This window comes from Idiotropiscis lumnitzeri, chromosome 10 (assembly GCF_059441095.1).
Source record: "Idiotropiscis lumnitzeri isolate Australia: NSW breed Sydney's pygmy pipehorse chromosome 10, RoL_Ilum_1.0, whole genome shotgun sequence".
In the NCBI taxonomy this organism is placed as follows: Eukaryota; Metazoa; Chordata; class Actinopteri; order Syngnathiformes; family Syngnathidae; genus Idiotropiscis; species Idiotropiscis lumnitzeri.
Window position 1 is genome coordinate 16,803,696 of NC_142400.1, and position 20,344 is coordinate 16,824,039.

Here is a 20,344-nt window from a genome sequence, read left to right on the forward strand (position 1 = left end):
CACGGTGTACCCACCTACCCTTTTCCTAATGTCTCACGCGCAACCCCAATGAGGCTAAATCAGCATAAAACATGAATGGATGGATGGATATAAAATATGATCATCGTTCTCCTGTGATTAGATTGAAACGCTGGTAAATGTATTGTGATTGCAACTCTTGAAGATGATGGGTGCCCCAAATCGAGAACCTGAAGGCCACAAGCATGTGACGCTCTTCTGATTGTAACATGCTTCACATCTCCCGCCCTCCTCACTCCTCGCCCAGATGGCCGTCAAGTATGGCGTCCGGAGCGACCAAATAGCTTGCCCACAGTGGCTATCACACCCAGCAGTCTCTGACAAAGACCCTGGCCAGCCACGGTGACTGAAGCAAGCAGTGGTGAGGAAGCAAGCAGGATGTAATCTCCAGGAGCTGTTGATAAAGGGAAACGCACAGGGTTTGGGTCAAAGGGATTAAAATGGTGGAGGTGCTGGGTATAAGAAGGAGAGGGGCTGTGGAATCGTGGCGGGAGCAGCGGGCGAGCCACCCCATGACAGTGAGCAGTGTGGAGATTACAGGGGAAATGGTGCAAGGGGATTCCTGGGAGGAGATGGAACGAAATAACTCTATATGGCGTTGGAACATAGCATTAGTGGCCGCCGTTCAACGGTATGCAGGCTTAGCATGCTCAGGGCATCAGGTAGTCGCGTGCTGCTGCTTGGGTGACGCTTGTATGAGGTAAACTGGACTTGTAATAGCAAAGGAAGTTCTTATGATTGCCTGAGTCGCAGACTCACTCGAGAACTTTGTTTCTGCTCTGGCTCCCTGTGAGACTGTGATTGTCTAAATATTGCCAATGCCATGAATAGAAATGACATTTTAAATTAAGAAGGCCAACCACGCTGAGTGAAATCAAGCGGGGGCTGGCAAAGGTTTGAACTGAGCCTTTCATGCCTATGCAAACCTCACATGGTTTGGATAGAGTTCTATCAGCAAAACATGTCATTCACCTCTCCGTGAAAATAGGGCAGATATGAGACTGAAACCTATCTCGGGCAGACCCAAATACTGTACCCAGCGCTTCCATTTCACAGTCGGCGGCAGAGCGGAGTTCAAAAGTCTTACATCATTTTTCTTTCAAGAAGCCATCCAAAGGCTCACGTTCCAGTTACATTTCAAATTGAATAGACTTGTGTTTCTTGCAGTCCCGCTTTCTTCTAGTATTCTGGCCACCGGAGCGATGAAAGATTGGTTACTACTGACTGCTCAAGGGAGCACAAATGAAGCGGCTTTGACAGAGTTAAGAGAAAGACTGCATCAGTGCCCCACCATCTCTCTCTTGAACACACGCACTCACCCACATTTTTTCTTTCACTTCTTTCCTGATGCTTCTTTTTGCCTGTCCCATTCTCGCTCTCTTGCTTCCCTTGGGCCTCCACGATGGATAGCCCTGTCTGACCGGGGCGACACTGATGTCTGCTCTTCCACACTTCTCTACCTACAGCACGCCTGTCTTCCTTCTCACCGCGATGCCCACTCACATTCTTTTTCATGGAAAAGGGGCAACATTCTCTGTCAACCATTCACAACCACCAAAGTTCAGAACTCCATGACAGATTGTTACTTCCACCAAACAGGTTATGTTTTACTCCTGCCTTTTTTTATCAGCTGCGAGAAGGATTTTACAAACGTACCGACTCAAATTCCACCTAATATTGTGGCGGACTGGCAGGGGGTAATCAGGGATTTAGCATACACTCTAAGACTGAACAATTTGGTGCTGATCCAAATTAGATTTTTTTGGTCTTGACAGGGGTCTGCACTTTACTGATTGCCATTCTTTTTTTTTCATTCTAATCAAGAAGAAAGTCAAATCCCAAAGGAGTTCCACACATTTCAATGTATGAAATTGTGTGGATCACATAGCAGACCAAGGCAGTAGTTTGCATGTTAATGTGGCTGATAAAATTATTTCATATCCAGTGGTTAACTTATTTATACACTAATCTTAAAAAGTTATCATAATTGGTTAGGTATCAAAAAATAGCCTGCGCAGTTTAAAAAAACATTGAATGATGACGATGTGATAGCCTTTTACCCTTCAACAGTTTATCTCTGAGAAAGATTTGAAATCTAAACAAATCCAAAGTAAGGCAAAAATTATGCTCGAGCATGGACATGTTTCACTATCGGATTTGAATAGTATATGAATGATACTTTGCTACAAAACTAGTCAAATGTTACATACTCTATGTATCAAAATAGCCATTTGCAGTGTGTTCGCTGCTTTAACAATTACTAAGATCCTTTGACCAGATCACCCGATAAACTGAGTCTCAGATAAGGTACTAATGTTAGAGGTGACAGAGAGAATAAAAACAGTGATATAACACTGATACGCTTCTTTAAAGACTATGGTGTTTTTCATGCAGGTGGCTGCACAATCAATAAAATGGATTAACAGCAAAGCTATGTATAAAGGTTATCAACAAGTTCTCCTACATGAACACACTGGCGACCCCACAAAATGTGTTGAGCTATTTCTCTGAGGAAAATCTGATTATGATTTGCCCAACCCAAGGATTACGTTTCTTTTGTTATCAAAGGTGCGCGTGAATCTTTCGATGGCTTGAATGGAACTGTTGCAACGCTATTGTTTTAACTGTCTCGCTCATATTAACAGTCTGCATTATACCAGTGCTGCATGTGCTTTTCCTTCTCAGCCCCCACCCCTCACCCCTGCTTCACTACATTTTTCCTAAATCACCCCCCACAGACACTCAAACCATGTGCTTTGCCATCAGTATGACTGACCATCTAAACACATTCACCCTTTTATCACGTTCTCTATTTTTTTTTTTGTCCACATGGACGCAAACATACACACTGTCATACAGCCATCCAACGCCCCCAGTATAGCCGGCAAAAAAAGAAAAAAAAAAAGAAGAAAAAAAAAACCCCAACTAAAAAGCAGTTTGAATGTACTGAGAGGGCCCTCTCTATCAGTGTTATGTCTCTCAATAGAAAAACATTGACACACAGTCCCAACATAAAGTAGCGTTGTACGTGTGTCTGCATGTGTGCGATCTGACCAATGGCATCCAACAGCGGGGCTTTATCCTAAAGCTCAGTGACAATGCTTTTCACACCTACTTACCACAGCAGAGATGGGGGCGGCGAGCTGGATCATAACCAGGCCTGAAAAGCAGGCTAAGGGCTTTTAGAAGATATACACTGAAGGAACTCTTTAATTACTGACTCAAGATCCCACAGTAGATTAAAAACCGAGCCGGCGCTCATTTTCATATCTGTGGGATTTTTCAATGAATATAAAAATGGTCATTGATTATGCCGTTAAGAGGAGGAAATATGAAGCACATATCATCACATTAACGTGTGGTGATTAATGTAATAAAATGTGATCTTTTACACCCCATCTGTAACGAACAGATTCAATACCAGAGAGACATGCTCCAAATATTAAGAAGCAGCTCCTCAAAATCCAGTTAACCACTTCACTGTTCAAAGACAGAGAAAGTAATACGAAAGTAACATAGTAAATCCTAATGCAGACAGTGGGACCAGTGTGAACAAGGAGGGATGAGCAGCAAAACAATGACTAATACGTCCTTTTAACCTTTGTGTGTGTGTTTTAGCTGCCTTCGCTCTCAGGCGCACAATCGGCCTTCCTGAATGATCAATACCAAAGCATTTCACATCATTGATTATACCATTATGGACACGTTAAATGTGTGACACACTCTCATGTGGGCGCATTAACCACCGCAGCCGCGGAGAGCAAGGAGGAAGCTGCCTCTTCAACGGCTGTTTTTTTGTTCCCAGTATTTTTACCTTAAATGCGGTGCTTAAAGCGAGTTCAGTGCGGTCCAGGTACTTCACTCAGATGATTATAATGCCACGAGGGTGCAATACATCACTCTTATTAGCCACACTGGAGCACAAAGGTATCATAATTAATGGCCGCAGCAGGATTGAACGCTGCCCTGACATGGAAAAGTGGGCCTACTTAAGCTCTACAAGGCATTTAAATATGCAGAGTGAATGGCACAACCCAAACCCTCCTGCTCGAAGGACAGCCCACGCTCATTAGCCTGACACCCTCAATGGCACTGATACAAGGGCGACTTGCTATTCTCGTGGACGCACACGCGCACACATGCACACAAGCTGATCACAAGCACATCCTCCAAAAATGCAAGAGCACACACAACGGTGTAAAGAAATATTGCGTTAGTATCTATGAAAAAACAATTTAGTACTCATCAGCGCCCATCACTCCCTTTACATGCTCTCCTTCTATTGTTGTTTTTGTCTGGGGGTTTAGCCTGCGGCGAATGCAGATGGACATTTATGTGTCAGCAGCCATTATGCGAATTTTCAGTAATGGCGTCTAGTGTGTGTGTTTGTGGCGAATGTGGGTGCAGTGGCAGAGCGTGTCGTCTGGTGCCTGCGCTATAGAGTCTAGCAGGGAAACAGCCTGCCTAGCGGGAGAACAATGCACATAAAAGGCTGCTGGGGGAAGCGTCTGGCGCTGACGGCTTTCACATGGCTCTGAATGGAGCAGCGACAAAGTGGGACTCTGTGCCTATGTACATGTAATATAGACTCAGAATGGGGGGGGGGGGGGACACACGTTGGACTGTATTAATGAGGTGAGACAGTCACTGTTTAAATGTTATAATAAAGCCCACTCTGATTGCTATTTCATCTGGATTTTGCTCCCCTCAACCTTCCGTCTTCTCCTTCTCCTGTGCCCCTTTTGTCTCCATAAAGCCTGTTTTACAACTTCTCCATTACAAATGTGCACGCTTCAGCTTCAGAACCAACCGCGCCTTTCCACACAGCTCTGGATTGAGCCTGACCGCACCGAGTTATCGCATGGCTCGGTGCAATCAATTATGGTTGCAGCGGAATCATTAATAATTTCCTAATGAAAACGATTCTGTTGATCTCTCTTGTCTTTTAATTAAACATAATTAGTGGGCTGCTCTAAGCTGTGGTGGGGACTCCTTTAGGGTACAATTTTGTTTTAATACACCGATAATGAAATTTCTACATTGTGTCAGTTGTTTAGTTCTTATTCAGTCACGTCATTTTGCTATGTTCCAAGATAACAGATCATAAACCCCTGCATGCCCCGTTCGCCGCAGTCGTTTTAAAAGAAGAGGGTGGAATGTTCAACTCTAACCAACAGCACGCAACATATGATTATGGGCTCCATTCAAATGAAAAGAAAGCAATGCAAACTGCTTCATAACAAACATTCAGGCGGGCATTTAAAGTATGGAAACAAAGGGGAATGCCGCATGTGTCCACACAGGCCATGTTAGTTCATCTTGTGCCTCGGAGGGCTTCAGTCGGCCAGCCGTGGTAATGAAACGGCGGCATGAAAAAGGATCTGATTGTGAGGACTTAGTGACTATGAAATAATACAAAGAGTGAGTTAGCTAATTCTTCTCTGTTCGGGCTTATGTAAAACATCCTAGTTACACTGGTCAATTTCTGTATGAACAATGGGCTAAGTTGCTCTGGAGACTTGTGGGACATGGCGGATCTAAATGTGGCCTGACTTAAGAGGCTTACAGTGCAAAAGTTTAGATGACCTCTGAATAATATGGTCACGTGGCCTATTTTTAGTGGGCGTAGATATCAGGTAACAATGGGGCAAGGACAATGACAGATCATGCAGGCGATGAACCACTCTCACTCCTACCACTGTCAAATATACTTAAAAAAGGGTGTCATTTTTCTAAATATTAACAGTCTCATGTCAGAAGGTACTGAAGTCAGAGGACTTTTTAACGGGGCAGATTAAATAATTAGCTTCATTAGTCGAAACATAGCATTCTGATTAATATTGTGTTTGTGCAATATGAGTTAAGCGGCAAAATCCATCCGTTTTTAGCCATGATTGGTCATTAGCTACGCCCTGATCGACTTTGATATCATTTTCAGAAGTGACAAAATGGCTGCAACCTCCGATGAACAAAAACGGGTGAATTTCACTGCTTAACTTCTATTACACAAACGCTATATAAATCAAAATACCATGCATTGACTAGTGGGTCTGCATAGAACATATTCTTGTCATGATAATGCCACAGATATGGACTGCGAATTTGAAATATGTAAACTTGCACAAATCATAGATGAATATGAATGTGGCTTTTGGAGTTGTTTGAGAGCAGTTGCTTAAGGAATGAGTTACCAAGTGAAAAACAGCAGCATGATCTAAAAAGTAATTTTGTGAGTCAGGCTAAAGAATAACCCCATCCTGAACAGTTTGACGCAACAACAACAACAAAAATCTTCGAATCGGGGTGCATATACACTGTGCCTTTGTTAAATGTCTCCATTTTTTTCCCAGTGAGTTTATCAATCTGTTGTTTATCTGCAGAGAAAATTCCCAACTGGTCCCTATCTTTCTCTCCGGGTCCCTGTCTGTCATCCTCGCTCGCTCCTGGCGCTCCACTCTTACTGTAACACATAATTACTCTGCAGACTTTCTGCCTGTTTCTAGAACTTCTGTGCTTCAAAGAAATTGTCAGAGTGTGGAGAAGAGCATTGTGGGAGTTCCAGGTGGATTTCTTGATAATAAGAGCACAGTGGTAGAGTTGAGCGTTTTAGTAATGGCTGGCTGCTAAGGCTCTTCATGGGAGTTTAATGTAAAACAAACAGGGCCACATTGACGGCCTGAGAAAAGCAGATATTGCATTTGCCACAATGCCACTTCAGGGCTATTGCAGCCTCTTTTTTTTTTTCAAACAAATGAAAATTAGTCACAAATAATTTATATTCATGAATTTGAGACATTCCAATGCCTCAAGCATTGAAGGTTTTTGCCTTCCACATTTTAGGGGCTGAAACTTTTCCTATCAAAAAAAAAAAAAAAAATCAAATAAGCCGCAACAAAGCAGAAAATGTACCTTACATCACATATACTTGCATTTACTTCAGTAATATTATCAACGCTGCATTAGTGTGGCCTCAATACTAATTCCGTACTTGATCATACTTGATTTATCAACGGCAAGTGTAACACAGAATACGAAAGCCTTCTCAGGAGTCCGCAAATAAATATGCACTGTCCTCTCAGCATGCAACTGAGGGCGGCAGAATGCAAACTATTTTTTTCTTCAACTCAATTTGCACACGACCTGGTATTTCCAACCACAATTACACGTCTAACAGAATAGGCTGTAAATTTCGCTTCTAGTTCATTTTCGGAAATTTCTAAATATTACCTGTAATTAAAAAAATGTGAACCCAAGTAAAAATACATGCTCGAGAAGCTAGTGATGATGCAAATTTGTAAAAATAAAATAAATAACATAACTGCAAATTTCCCCATTTGTGAGACTATTAAAGGACATCTTTTTCATCTTTATTTTTTATATTCAATATTAATAATAATTATAAAAATTTACTGCTTATTTTGTTACACCATAAAGCTCATTTGTCACCAGGGATGCCCCATGGCGCTCCTCACTAAAGCATCCTCCTGCTCGTTCCCCTCACCACTGCATATATTAGACATAAAACACTGCTGCACAATTCACAAGATTTTTTTCTGTTGTATCCCGGTCACTCTGATTGCCACACCACACATTTCGCTCACTTCTGGATTGGGGACAGATGATGAGCAGTCGTATTAAGTGTAAAGCAGAAATCCTAGGGCAGACTAGTACACTGTAACCACTCAAACCAATCAACAGTCAGATACTCCCCCATAGATTCATACTGGCAGACATCCAAAGTGAACGGCTACTATCTTCTCAAGCAGCTATAAAGAGAGCCGAGACCACTGAAACGTGAGCCAAAACATATTCTGCAAGCATACTGTGCAGTGAGATATTCCCTGTTTTCCATAAGTAACACATCTCAAGGAGCAATGAAGCAGCCGACAGAGGGGAAGCCGCACAGGGTAAAGATATAAACAATCTGGGCCCAGCTTTTCAAGGTGGGAAGAAAGTTGCATTTGGACTCCGAAGAGAGGAAGAGACAAGCCTTTAATCAACCCACACTACAGGGGTGACACTTTAACATTCCATTTCCCAAATTGTCGCCAAAAGACCAACATTCTATATTAATTTCAATGTGTTTTTTTTTCCATTTCAGCCTCCCTTCTAGAGGCTGCACACACACGCATGCACAGCCGCGCACGCACACGCGCACAGACTGCTTCTGTGATGTAGTACATATTCAACTTCTGTGACTAGATTTAAATTAATTCGTTGTGTTCTGTTATCACATATCAGCGCTTAATGATTCGCTTGGAGGATTTCCCAATAATGAACTTAATACAGTACAATACAGAACAACTGTCACACGGGGATGTGCGGAGATGTCATTGTGTTTAATTTAATAAGGTCGAAATGAAAATGACAAACAAAGCAACTGTGAGTGACACAGCGGGCTAAGTGAGTGTTAGTGTGTTGCATGTGATGCCCATCATACATGGACTGCGTGGAGCTCATGGAACATGTCTGAAGATTGGAAGAGTAAATTGTCCAACTCAAACAAAAAAAAAAAGTGAGAAATCCTGTTATTGCAGCCTCGTTTTTGTTTCATACAGTAAGTCTGCAAGCAAAAAGATTAGAAGGTTTTTAAAGAAATACGTAATCTTCTTTAACAGCTTATCAAAACTTTAATGATCTGGTGATAAAGAGCACAAAGTTAAGTAGCCGGTTAAGAGGATAACTCCCCAGTGCAGTCTAGTGATTAGTAGATGAGAATTGGGAGACTGAAAATCTGGGTTGCAAATCCCACTCCTGCCATTTATTCACTTTGAGGCAGACGACTCTCCATTTCAGCTTTAGGGGTATTGTCACGGGGTAATCATTTTCAGAGTGAGAAATGGAGGCTCTTCCCTTCACCCAAGGCAATCCTAAACACATATCTTTGTTTATGTATTCATTTCATTCATACATGCATCAAGACCCAATTATGACTGCAGAAACTTCACACCTATATAAGCTTTTAATAAAACCCTCCGTGTCACTTGTCTACATACTTGTAAGCATCTTGTGTATAATGTGCAACAAGTTTTTGGGCTTTGTTTTTGTTGACGGTGCATGCAGAAATGCTGGCATATCCTGATTTTTGTGACAGGAAAAGCTTTGCCGCACTTGTTTGTGAATTTGTTACCATGCTGGGCGCGCCAACGTAGCAATAGTGCGTCCTCTGATTGTGAATCTGCTAATTTAGTTGTTGCAAGTCGGTTTAAACTTACACCTCTTCAGACCAAGTTCACATCCACAATGGTGCAACCCCCCCCCCCCCCCTTTTTTTTTTATAGGGACGCATTTACGAAATTACCAACACCGTGTCTAGCCGTCATCGCACATCATGTGTAGGCCTTAAAGTGTTTCTTTCTTAGTGGCAGTAAATTCCTATATACCAGGCGTGGGCAAACTTTTTGATTGGTGCGCCAAATTGGGTTCTAAAATTTGACAGAGGGGCCGGACCAGGAGCAGTTGGATGGAGTGTTTTGGTAACCTCGCCTCATTGGAGAAAAAAAATACATTTAATTTTAAATGAAAATGAACAAAAGCATGAGGACAAAATATCTGTGTTTGACACACCAGAGTATTTGGAAACTAAAACATTATCAAGGTTTATTCATCTAATTTTTTTCAAGTCTGGCGGGCCGGATTAAAATGTTTCATGGGCCGCATGTGTCCCCTGGGCCATAGTTTGCCCACACCTGCTATATACCAACCAGATTCTACCCGAATAATCTATAATTATGATGATTATTCCTTGATCTAAGCACATAGAGGTCAATTGATTTTTTTGGTCCTCTGTCATACAACACTGTGAAAGTCTCACTGTATCATTTTATTTACCTGTACACAAAAAAATGTACAAATGAAGCAGTGGAAACCCCACCTCAATTCCAACATATTCTTTATCTCCTCTAAGACACAATAGAAAAGAGGAAGAGGCGGGGCATTAATTACGGTGGTGAAATCTAAGGACAATTAACTTTCTGTGTCAAGTGATGTTTCTCAGTTCTTAATCAGGGTTAAAATGATATAAATTACTTGCTGGATGAGAAAAACAGATAGCGACTGAATGTGTGCACGTAATGTTGCGTGTGCGCCTCTGAACATTTGAGTGCGTGTGGGGCTCAGAGAAGCAAGGAGCGCAAAAGAGAGAAAGTACAAGAAGACCGGGAGACGGGCAGGTGGGAGTTGAGTGGATGGAGGATCGTCTGTGTCTTAGCGGCGAAGCGGTGTTGCAGTGTGGAAAGATAACACGATTCAAGTGTTGCTTGCTTACCTTTGCTGTACACCACACAGTTGTTTTTGTTGTCCTCTGCTCCCTGCCAAGTCACATCCAGCAGCCACTTGGGGCCGGCGCTTAGCACCACCGGGACCGTGCTCTTCGTCTTCTGGAAGGGGACAGATAACAAACATTAATCATTTGCCTATTCTGGTGATTAGAGAAACACTAATAACCAACGATTTACGCATCTGCTGCTCTGAATGGTCGCTCATATACAGATAATTTGAGAAACTATACAGCGAGCCCATCCCAATCCTTTTCTAAACATTAATGGGATGTGTATATTTTGGTTGCGGCCTCCTGACAAAAGGCAGCATTTGTGGTTGGAAAGGAGGAAAAAAAAATGGGCAACAGACTATATTGCGTGGAATCAAAAACAAGTCATCCGGGATTGAAAATCAAGAGCTCCAAGGAGATTTAAAAGAGACTCTATGGTTTCTCTGAAATGAAGAAAGTATGAAGAAAAGGGGAGATGACTTTGCGAAAGAAGGAAGGGAGAGTTCTGTGGTGAACTTTGGGCACATTGTACCACGCTATCAGCAGGATCTCACTATTTCCTGAAACAAGTAGGGAAGAATTTAAAGAATCAGTATCTATTTCAAAGGGCGATTGAGGTCAGAGCTTTTATAATATGCTGAAAAATTATACTGAATGTGTAAAGTCATTTTTCTTCTTGGTCAGAGGTCAAACGTGTTTTGTTTTTTTTTGGGAGGGGAAAAAGAAAAGAGACAGATAGAGTACAACATCCTTTTAATAGGCTCGCGTGTGAGAGTGCCACAGTATGTGCTAGCCACATTTATTCACCTATCATATGCTTCTTTTTCTCCAGTGTCCGCTTTCTTTTAGTGCTTCGAGTAATGCTGTTTTCGAGTGTGTGCTAATGCACGTGAGTACTGAAGTCTATTACTTGAAGGAAAACTGTCGGTATTTCAATGCCATTACTTTTCGACCCTCAGGCCCTTCTTTATTTGGCCGTTACAAAAATAGTAATGGCTTGCGAAAATGGGTTGGCGTGCAATCTCAACTCTGTTCATCTGCATAATGCAATGGAAAATAAACTCATCTTTTCCCATGCTTTTTTACTTATTTCGGAGCGTGGCAACAACCTTCAAGGATGAATGCAAATGTCACTTGAGCATGTTAAAGGTCTGAATTGGCACAGATATGCACGTAAGATGAGTGCTGTGCTGGGGCAGTGTGCCTGTATGCCACCCACCCCCTTCGGATTTCTCTTTTCATAAACTCCATCTAGTCACAAGCTAGAGGACAAACTGATTTTTTGGGGGCGAGCAAATGGCGACAAAATCTCAGAGACAATGAAAATCTGTGACTATAAATATACACTCCAAATGAAGATGTTCTATTCATATACACTTCCTGCACAGTATATTCCTCTGCAGAAACTGCACCGCCAAAATGATAAAAAACAGACAGTAAATTGCGTGGTTGATACTCTTATTTCTTCTCTTGGCATCGTCTTATCCCGCCTTGGCAGCAGATGAGAGAAAGACGACCTCTGTAATTTAAGTCATCCTGGATTTCACATTTCAAATTAGCCTCACAATAAAGTCTTCTATCTGGCTAACCTGAAAATCTCACACCCCTGTCAAAGAAGCAGAGCAGACTGGCCGATTGTTGCTAGGGCGACTATCTGAAATGGGAATCAGATTAACCCTTTCTTAGATCTCCAGACTGAAGCCATCTCTTATTCAGCAGCGAGAGGCCTTTCTGCCATCCCCCAGAGCCTTTGGGAATTTATGATATTCCAGCTGTCTCTCCATGTAGCCGACACAGACTGAACACCAACCTAACTTGACTTCTTAGTCTTAGACATTGTTCTCACAACTCTTCCCATTTTATTGCTTTAATTTTTTTGCACAGCGGGAATTACAAATTACTGAACGAACCGTCAATTGCAGTTTACTTTGCTTCACCCTTGTAGCAAACAAGTGATGACAGTTTCTTACTGCAGATTTACATAACTCATCCACAGTGACAAAAGTGTGCCTCGGAAGCATGCGTGTAGCAGCCGCCACAAAGACAAAGAGATGTACAAGAGCAAGTGCGGGCAACATATTTAGGATTAAGATAGTGTGGCGTCACTGCAGGGAGGAGTGTTTGCAAATGCAAATGAAAACATTTGTACAACCGGATCAGTTGGCCTTAGTGGCGACTATGCACAGAAATGCAGATTGACAGGCAGAAAATTACAATTTCCCTGAAGCGAGGAAGAATATGATGAACTGGTTTTATAGGAACAAACTCGTCCTCCAATCCGTGTACGTGTAATGTACGTGTAATATACATCACTAATGGTAACTGAACATGATTTAGCGGGGTTGATCCCCTTTCTAATTTCGACAAGCCAATAAAAAAAAAAAACAACACACTTGATAGATGATAGAACCTGGACAGCTCTCGGCATACACACACACAAGCACAAACACACACAAACAAGTTGTGTGTTATAGTGTATCCGCCCTCTGCCTTCACCTCAGTGGTTTCAATACTCTCTTGCTTTTTTCCCTGAGCTCTGTTACCTACCCTTGTGTAAGAGATACAGCCACCCAAACAGTGTAGTCAGCGAGGAAGTGATTACAAACTGATGCTCCAAATTCGCTATAAAATAAAAATCAATATTTCCACAAGTTGCTGCAACATAAAAGATAACCTTCATTGATTTTTGGAGACTTAGGCGTCTGTGATAAAATCTAATATAAATTTTCAGCCACACGGATTTGGATCAGAGCAGAGCAGGGGTGGAACGATAAGTTCCGCGCACATCTCTCAGAGTTGGATTTTTTTCTTCCTCCCCCTTCCGTCTTCCAAGGCAGGGCTGCACTATTTATAATTGGTCCTGTGTGAGCAAAAGCTTCTATCAGGAATCTCTTCTAATTTTTATTACGGAGAAGCTAAAGCCTGTTCCAGATAATTTGGAAATTTCAGGGGAATTGTGATAGAGCTGATGGCACAGCCGGACTGACTCCAGAAAGGAGCTAACCTGTAATAGCCTCTGTGGCTGCGCTGATTAAATGTTGCCATAGATGAAAGACCTGCCATCCCCGCAATAAATTAACCAATCACACAAATCCCAAGTCGCTACTAATCCCTCCTTGATACCATGATCCTCTGATCAGCTGAAGGAGGTAAAGAAGAAAGTGTCTTGTGACACTCAGGCTGCTTCTAACTCCCAGCTTCCCTGTGTAAACAACAAGCTAATGATATCACCGCTGACCATTTCACCACCAGTGGCTGCTCTTAACCTGCTCCGTGGTCAGGGCAGGTGAAATCGATACAAACCTTGGCGGCAATGATTATTTTCCTCATGCCTTTTTTTTCTTGATCCCTCCACCAAGGTCATTGACTGGCACTGGATCTGTCTTCTGATCCCAGAGCTGCAGGATTTAGACAACTGAGAGATCAAAACCGCTCCGGCTGAATATCTCAAGACATTCGTTAACCTTTGAGAGAGGACATATTACGGAAGATGTACTTTTTAATTTCTTGTATACAAACAGTTGGGTCTCTGGGGTGCTTGCCCAATGCCCACCCATCAAGTGTGAAATTAAATTTGCTTTCTTCCAAAAAGGGGTCTGCGAGTGAGCCGTTCGAAATTGCACCGAGGTGACATAACAGAACTGCTAATTTGCAATCAAAAACACACCTCCAATAAGTTTCTCCCCCTATGATTTGACAGCATAGGCATAGTTCCATGACCTGACAACACGGGTTGAATCAATATACTGTATCAAAGCCTAAAGGTAAGCAGAGCTGTATTGAGTATTATTGGATGCACAGATTAGATAAAAACATTAGATTCAGATAAGTGGCACTTGCTTGATTGCTCAGTTGCTGATCCCACTAACACTAATGGGGGGGGGGCACAACATGCAGCCACCTTTAACTACTTCACTAGTTGTCACGGTAACTGAATACGCACAGTGAAGCACTGCATATTGGCAGTTCGGCAATCATATATTGATATTTATTATTAATTCCGTCTATTGGCATTTTTTTGTGCGGTCAAATCAATAGAAATGTTCATTTGATGCCATTTAGTGCAGTCTTAGTGTCGTTAGGTTTAATTAATTTTGTCTGCGTTTGTGATGTAGTGTCTATATTTGTTTGCACATTTTGAACATTTTATTTAGGCTTGGATGCCAGCTAACACTGTTTGATAAGCCTTATATGAAGGTCGTTTGTTTGGGTTGAATAATTGAACTCCTGCATACAGTCAGTTATGTACCATGTGGAAAGGGGGAAATCAATTATTCATGGATTTTTTTTTTTTGTTGTCGAAATACTTTTTTAAAATTTTGTCCTGCTGAAAGTAGTATGTTTTAAGTGGCAGTCCTGTCTGGAAACAAGTGTGGATTTTGTGGAGGTAGGGTGCCCAGAGGGAAAAGTTAAACACATGCAAGTCCCCACATTGTTTCCCTTGGGAAGTCAACACTTAACACATGCTCGTTTTGTGTATTATTCATTTTTAATAGAGTGTTTCCCCTAATTTCTTCTACTCAGCACATATTTATTTTTTCAGTGCACTGACCAAAAAAAATAAATACAACAACATTTTTAAGGGGATTATTTCAAATAAATTTCAATGGGAAAACGTCATTTCTGTTTACTAATGTTATGGTTTACAAACAGTGTCATGGAACAAACTCAATTAGTAACCCAATTTTTCAATGTATGTCAATAAGTCTTTAAACTTTGAGCTTTAATCGTCCACTCACGAGTCTTTTGGAATATGAAGCAAACCTGAAATGGTATCCTAACAACACTTTATATCAGAACAGTTGAATTTCTCATTTCCCAAATGTCCGCTAGATTACAATAAAAGCACAAAATAAGAGAAACAAGCTTTTAAAGTGATGGTGGGTTTATTTGTTTCCAACCATGAGGAGTGAGGATAAAGGATTTGTACCTGTTTTACCAGTCAGTTTACAGCAGACGGCAGACTCACACCTTGATAACGTCCATTGCAATTAGTTGTTCACTGCGATGAAACAAATTGCATGTGGTCAACTGGAAATTTCATTAAGAGAGATTTTCCTCTAGCCCTCGTTATCGCCGCACGTTTTAATATTTTCTTAGCCTCAAGGATGGATGGGTTGCAAGGGTCTTTTTTTCTTTTTTTTTTTTCAAATAATTGGCCAAAGCTAACCTTGCAGCCTGTATCTCACTCCTATTCATACTCCAAAAAAATGTGTATATGTACATGCGTAGTTAAGTGCTACATAGTCTTCATTTTTTTTCTTGCTCCCAGAAATAAGGTTCTTTGTCAAAAGCGGACACAAAATGGCAAATGCCTCATATAAATGGCCATGGTTACATCTGGCTGAGATGAAAAGATACCTACGTAATGCTTCAATTCCTTTTACACCCCCTTTCTAAGGCTATGGCATCTGCTGCTGGGAGACTAAATAACAGAAATATGCAGGAATTGCACACTAATTCCCTTTAGAGATAGATCTTGGCTGGTGCCCTGTCATATATCAGAGAATTTCGATATGAAATGAGGCAAGCTGCTCTAATCATTTCTGCATTTCAAATTGGATCACTGGCTCAATCGCTTGGCTTTTAAACTGCTTGCCTAAGAGCAAATGTGAGGTGGGAGATAATTCAGCTGAAATCTCTGCCTGCGCTATGCGGCAGTTAGTTTACTGCTTGAGTGCAAGAGAATGCTACCCCCACCCTTTCCCTTCGCCCATCATTCTCTTTTCAACTTTCTTAAATTGACTTTTCATTTTAAAATCGATTCAATTGAGAGAGTCGCTGCTGTTCCCAGAATCTTTGAAGGGACACACATGCTTTTGCAGTTGCTATCATGGCCACGCTATAAGGAATAAATATTTTCCTCATTTAATTCACCTTTTATCCCACTGGCTGGACTGTAAGCATCAAAGTACAAATGCAGCATTAAGCTCTTGCTTATTTCACCCTCACTGAAACGCTCACACAGGATAGTATTTATGTTGACCATGGGTGGCAAGGCATGCTGTTCACTCTGCTGCAGACATACAGTAAGTGCTAATAAAGCAGACAAATGAGCGCGTACCAAAGATTTGGCTTGCACAGCAAGGACAAATCATCAACAATCCATCTCAAATTATATTGTTATCTTCAAACACAAATGTTAATTCACATAGACGGACAGATTAAGGATTCATCGTAAATAAATCAAGGTTAAATACATAGAATTAAGAACGTAGAGGGGACAGGAGTCTCTGTTTTCAAGACACACTCCAGGCACTTTTAGGTACTGGTCAGAAAGCTCAATATTGAACATGCCTGCTTTCCTTTCTACCTCCACAACCGCCTTCCTCCCCCTCACAAATCTTTGTACAATGCACCAATGCAACGGCGACATTTTCAATTCAACTTTACCAGCTAGTTTGCTACGCAGGTCCCCCCCCGCCATGATACTTGATTTGAAATGTTAAACAAGAGGGGTACATTTGTAGTGCTTGTGCTGCAGGTCTTAATCATGGCTTGGAGGTACATGTTCAAACATGTTCTTCTACTGAATTGCTTTGGTCAGAGAACATCTTCACGACTCACTGTTTGAATTACAAGAAATTTCCCATTTGAATTCAATTGGCAAGGTTGTTTGATCTTTTGCATGTACTATATGTAAGGGCTGCCTGCCAGAGCATGCGGGGAGAAGTTCTGTGAGGGGCCATAATAGGAAACTCTGAGCCAGTAATGTTCACGTGTATGGATATTAACGCAGTCCCTGGGGGCCACGGTGGCAGGTGACATATTCTCAAGAATGATCTCTCCTCTTTCCCTGTTGGGAATAAACATGTGGATATCCCCAGAGAGGATGAAAGGGAACTCAGGAGTCAATCAGTCAGTGGGGTCATAATAAATCCCTGGCCTCATAACTGCACACATCAGTCAGACGCTGTAAATATAGACAAATATAAAATGGTGGGCATGATTCTTAAATAAAGTCCTTGACTTTAGATAAACCTCTCTGCCCCCCTTTAGGTTTAATATTCTTTTGAACTCCCTTCTTTCTCTGGGTGACTCAGAAATTTCACGTTGTATTAGAATTGCATCCCTCCGTGTGTGCTTTTATATTTCAGGAGACTCTCTGTGAGCAGGCAGTCTCACTTTTTGATTCATAAACTGGGTCCTCCATCTACGGAATATCAATTAGATTGAACAGCAAAAATCTCTCAAAACAAAGAACTGAAACAAGTGGAATGCATTCCAACCTGAATTTCTAGCCCTCCCCTAAAAAAAAATAACAAATGCTGAAAATGCTACTTTCCATTTAGCAAGTGATCATCTCCGGTGTGCTGCAGCGTTGTATACGTTCATCACTGGGTGAACTTTAGGGAAATTGCATCTTACTTAATCCACTGTAAAAGACCAACAATATTTACACCAAGTTAAGTAAATAAGATAAAGACCTTGCCCCTTGCTAAATGCATTAGACGTGAACTCTCTTATCAGTGTCTCAGCACATGGACTGTTAAAAGATTGGATCCCTGGGTTGAAAATGGTCTTTGTTACCCAATTAGTTTGCTGATAACACAGTAGTGTAATATTCTAGTTGACAGCCACATACTCATCCATCTAATGAGACTCAGCTGGACCACCGGGGAGTGTATGGAAACTATCCAGATCATATTGTCCACCAATCATCTTTTTTCTTATCTTCCATGATAATCTTCTCTTTTTTTTGTGTGTGTGGGGGGGGGGGATTAGAAGGCTTTCATGTTGGTTGTCCATTCGTTTACAATTCTGTCCTGTTCCAAGAATTCTTCGGCTCAGAGTACTAAAGCCAGAACAGAGGACAAGAAAAGAGTCATCAAGGACTAACTGGAATTTTCTTGCGTTGCGGCAAGACGCGTTGCAAGTAAAGCTTCCATGTTAGTCCATTTCTCCATATCAGTCCAACCAAGAAAATAGCACAACTTGTATTAAGTACACTTGCAGCCTGTATTATATGCAATGCTGTTCTACCTTTGACTTAGTCAAAGTCTTTAAAAATATTGACTCATTTAAAAAGAGAAGATAGCTGCTCATCTGTACATATATGATGCAATATTGGGAAGTTCAATATCTTGCAAAAAAAATACATATGGTAAATTATGAGGTATACCAAGGATAGTTGACCGACAGTCTCAGGATTGTCAAAGACAAATGATAGGAAATGTGACATCTGCCATAAATATAGTCAGGGGTGCACTAAAGTGGTTCACAGGTGCGGATACACAGTGAAACTCTCCATGTGCGCGCCAGATTGGATTGCCTCAGTGCGTGAGTCAAGAATTGTAGTTCATTCATTTTTAGTTTTTGGGTCAAAGTCAGTATAAAAGCCTACTAAGACATCGATGCCCATCTCAACTATTATTTGTGAGGCTTTTATTTTAAAGTTGCTTGATTTTGTTGGCTGTAACGCAAATAGCTGCTAGACTTGAGGGGTGTCATATTACAAGTCAGAGATTTGTTTTACAAAGCTGCCATGTGAAAAACTGAAATTGGTTCTGAGGGCCACACTGTCATGCTAACTCAATTGTTATATTATTGTTATTATTATTATTTTTTGTTATAAAGTTGTAAATTGTTTTGCCACTTCTAGCCCTGGTATAGCGTGTTGTAATGAATCCAAAATAAAAATAAAAACTGGTGAATGAAATTAACTAGTTACATCAAAATGGCATATCTCATCATATTAAGATTAAATGTATACATTGTACATATATTTGCCACCGCCATGCAGGAAATAAGATTGTTGGCATTTGTACTATTCTCTCCTTAAAAGTAGTTGCGAGAATGCTCGGAGGAGTCAGACAGCGACTCAATATAAATTGGCAATACTGAAGCCAAATCACGGCTCCTGTTTACTTGCACTGTTGATACTTATTCACATCCATAATAAAAGCAGCACATACTCAACACTATAGTTTGACTTTCTAAAAGCTGCAAAGACTGTGGACAGGCTGAATGTGGCCTCAATGTTCTCCATGAGGTCAGTGGGTTAGGGAAAAAATCTGCCCCAAACAACAACCTCTGGTGATCACTTGAGAACCACACCAACGTTTGTATTTGCACCCCAGAATATAGGATGTTTTCTGCTCCAAGCTCTTGAAGAGGACCCGTACAGACACATAAAGATCATGCCCACATCACACAACTGTTACCGTGAGGAGACCGCTGCACCGTGACTGCCCACGAGCAGGGGGGGTCTCAAATGTAAACAATCAAGATTTATCTGCAGCACTTGTCAAGGAAGTTGTTTTAACATATCACAAGAAAAGCTCGATGGCGACAGGTGGAACAGCAGCTGGCACCGCTCAAACTCGTTTCATTTTTCTCTCGCTTTGCCTCTGCTTCAGTGGAGGTCTGCTGTGTATTGAAGTGTTGAATAATCATTCATTTGGAGACACATATTGCATATTGTCCAACCAGGCAATGTGCATGAAAGGAGCTACAAGTTTGGTTGAGTTCAATAAATGACATCAAAATTAGGTGGAAATATTTATCGAGATCAAAATATTTTTAATGGTCACTGTCAGAGAATTTGTAATTGAAAAGTATGTTTATTATTGGCTAGGTTAGGAAGACAATCTGATTTATTAAGTAGTGGTTGGAGTTATGCATATGTTTAGGTGTTTGAAACAGTTTTACTACATTGTTCATTTAAAAAAACAAATCTTTGTTGAAATGTCCATTTTTCTGAGTGCAGCTTGCGCAAAGATAATCATTGGGTTTTGCAAGCACACGTCATATACAGCATATACAGTGCGGGCACATAATCTTTCAAACATGTTTGTCACATGAAAACATTGTATAATACTTCTCCCTCTCACATACACGCAAATCGGCAACATGATTTACACAGGGATGTGCAGTCAGTGCAGGCAATTGAGGGAGAACCTCCCCTCCACTGGATTAGAATGGTAAAAAAAAGAAAACAAAACCAAGGGTCCGAGCTTTACATAAATGTTCTTTTCAATCCAATAATGTTGATGATTTCTTCATTAGAATAGCTGAATTAACATATTTCCTGTTCAAATTCATGGGCAAGAAGCT

The 20,344-nt window shown here is 41.2% G+C and overlaps 1 protein-coding gene across 2 annotated transcripts in view; it reads right to left on the reverse strand.

The window, feature by feature from the left end:
• zfpm2a (zinc finger protein, FOG family member 2a) overlaps nucleotides 1–20,344 on the reverse strand; it is a 122,916-nt gene that overhangs the window by 37,828 nt on the left and 64,744 nt on the right. The window contains exon 5 of one of the 2 annotated variants that reach the window (XM_088306687.1): nucleotides 10,286–10,394. In XM_088306687.1, the coding sequence (XP_088162813.1) occupies nucleotides 10,286–10,394 (109 nt within the window). Of the gene's footprint in view, nucleotides 1–10,285; nucleotides 10,398–20,344 lie in introns of both variants that reach the window. The other variant, XM_088306686.1, reaches the window with a different exon arrangement.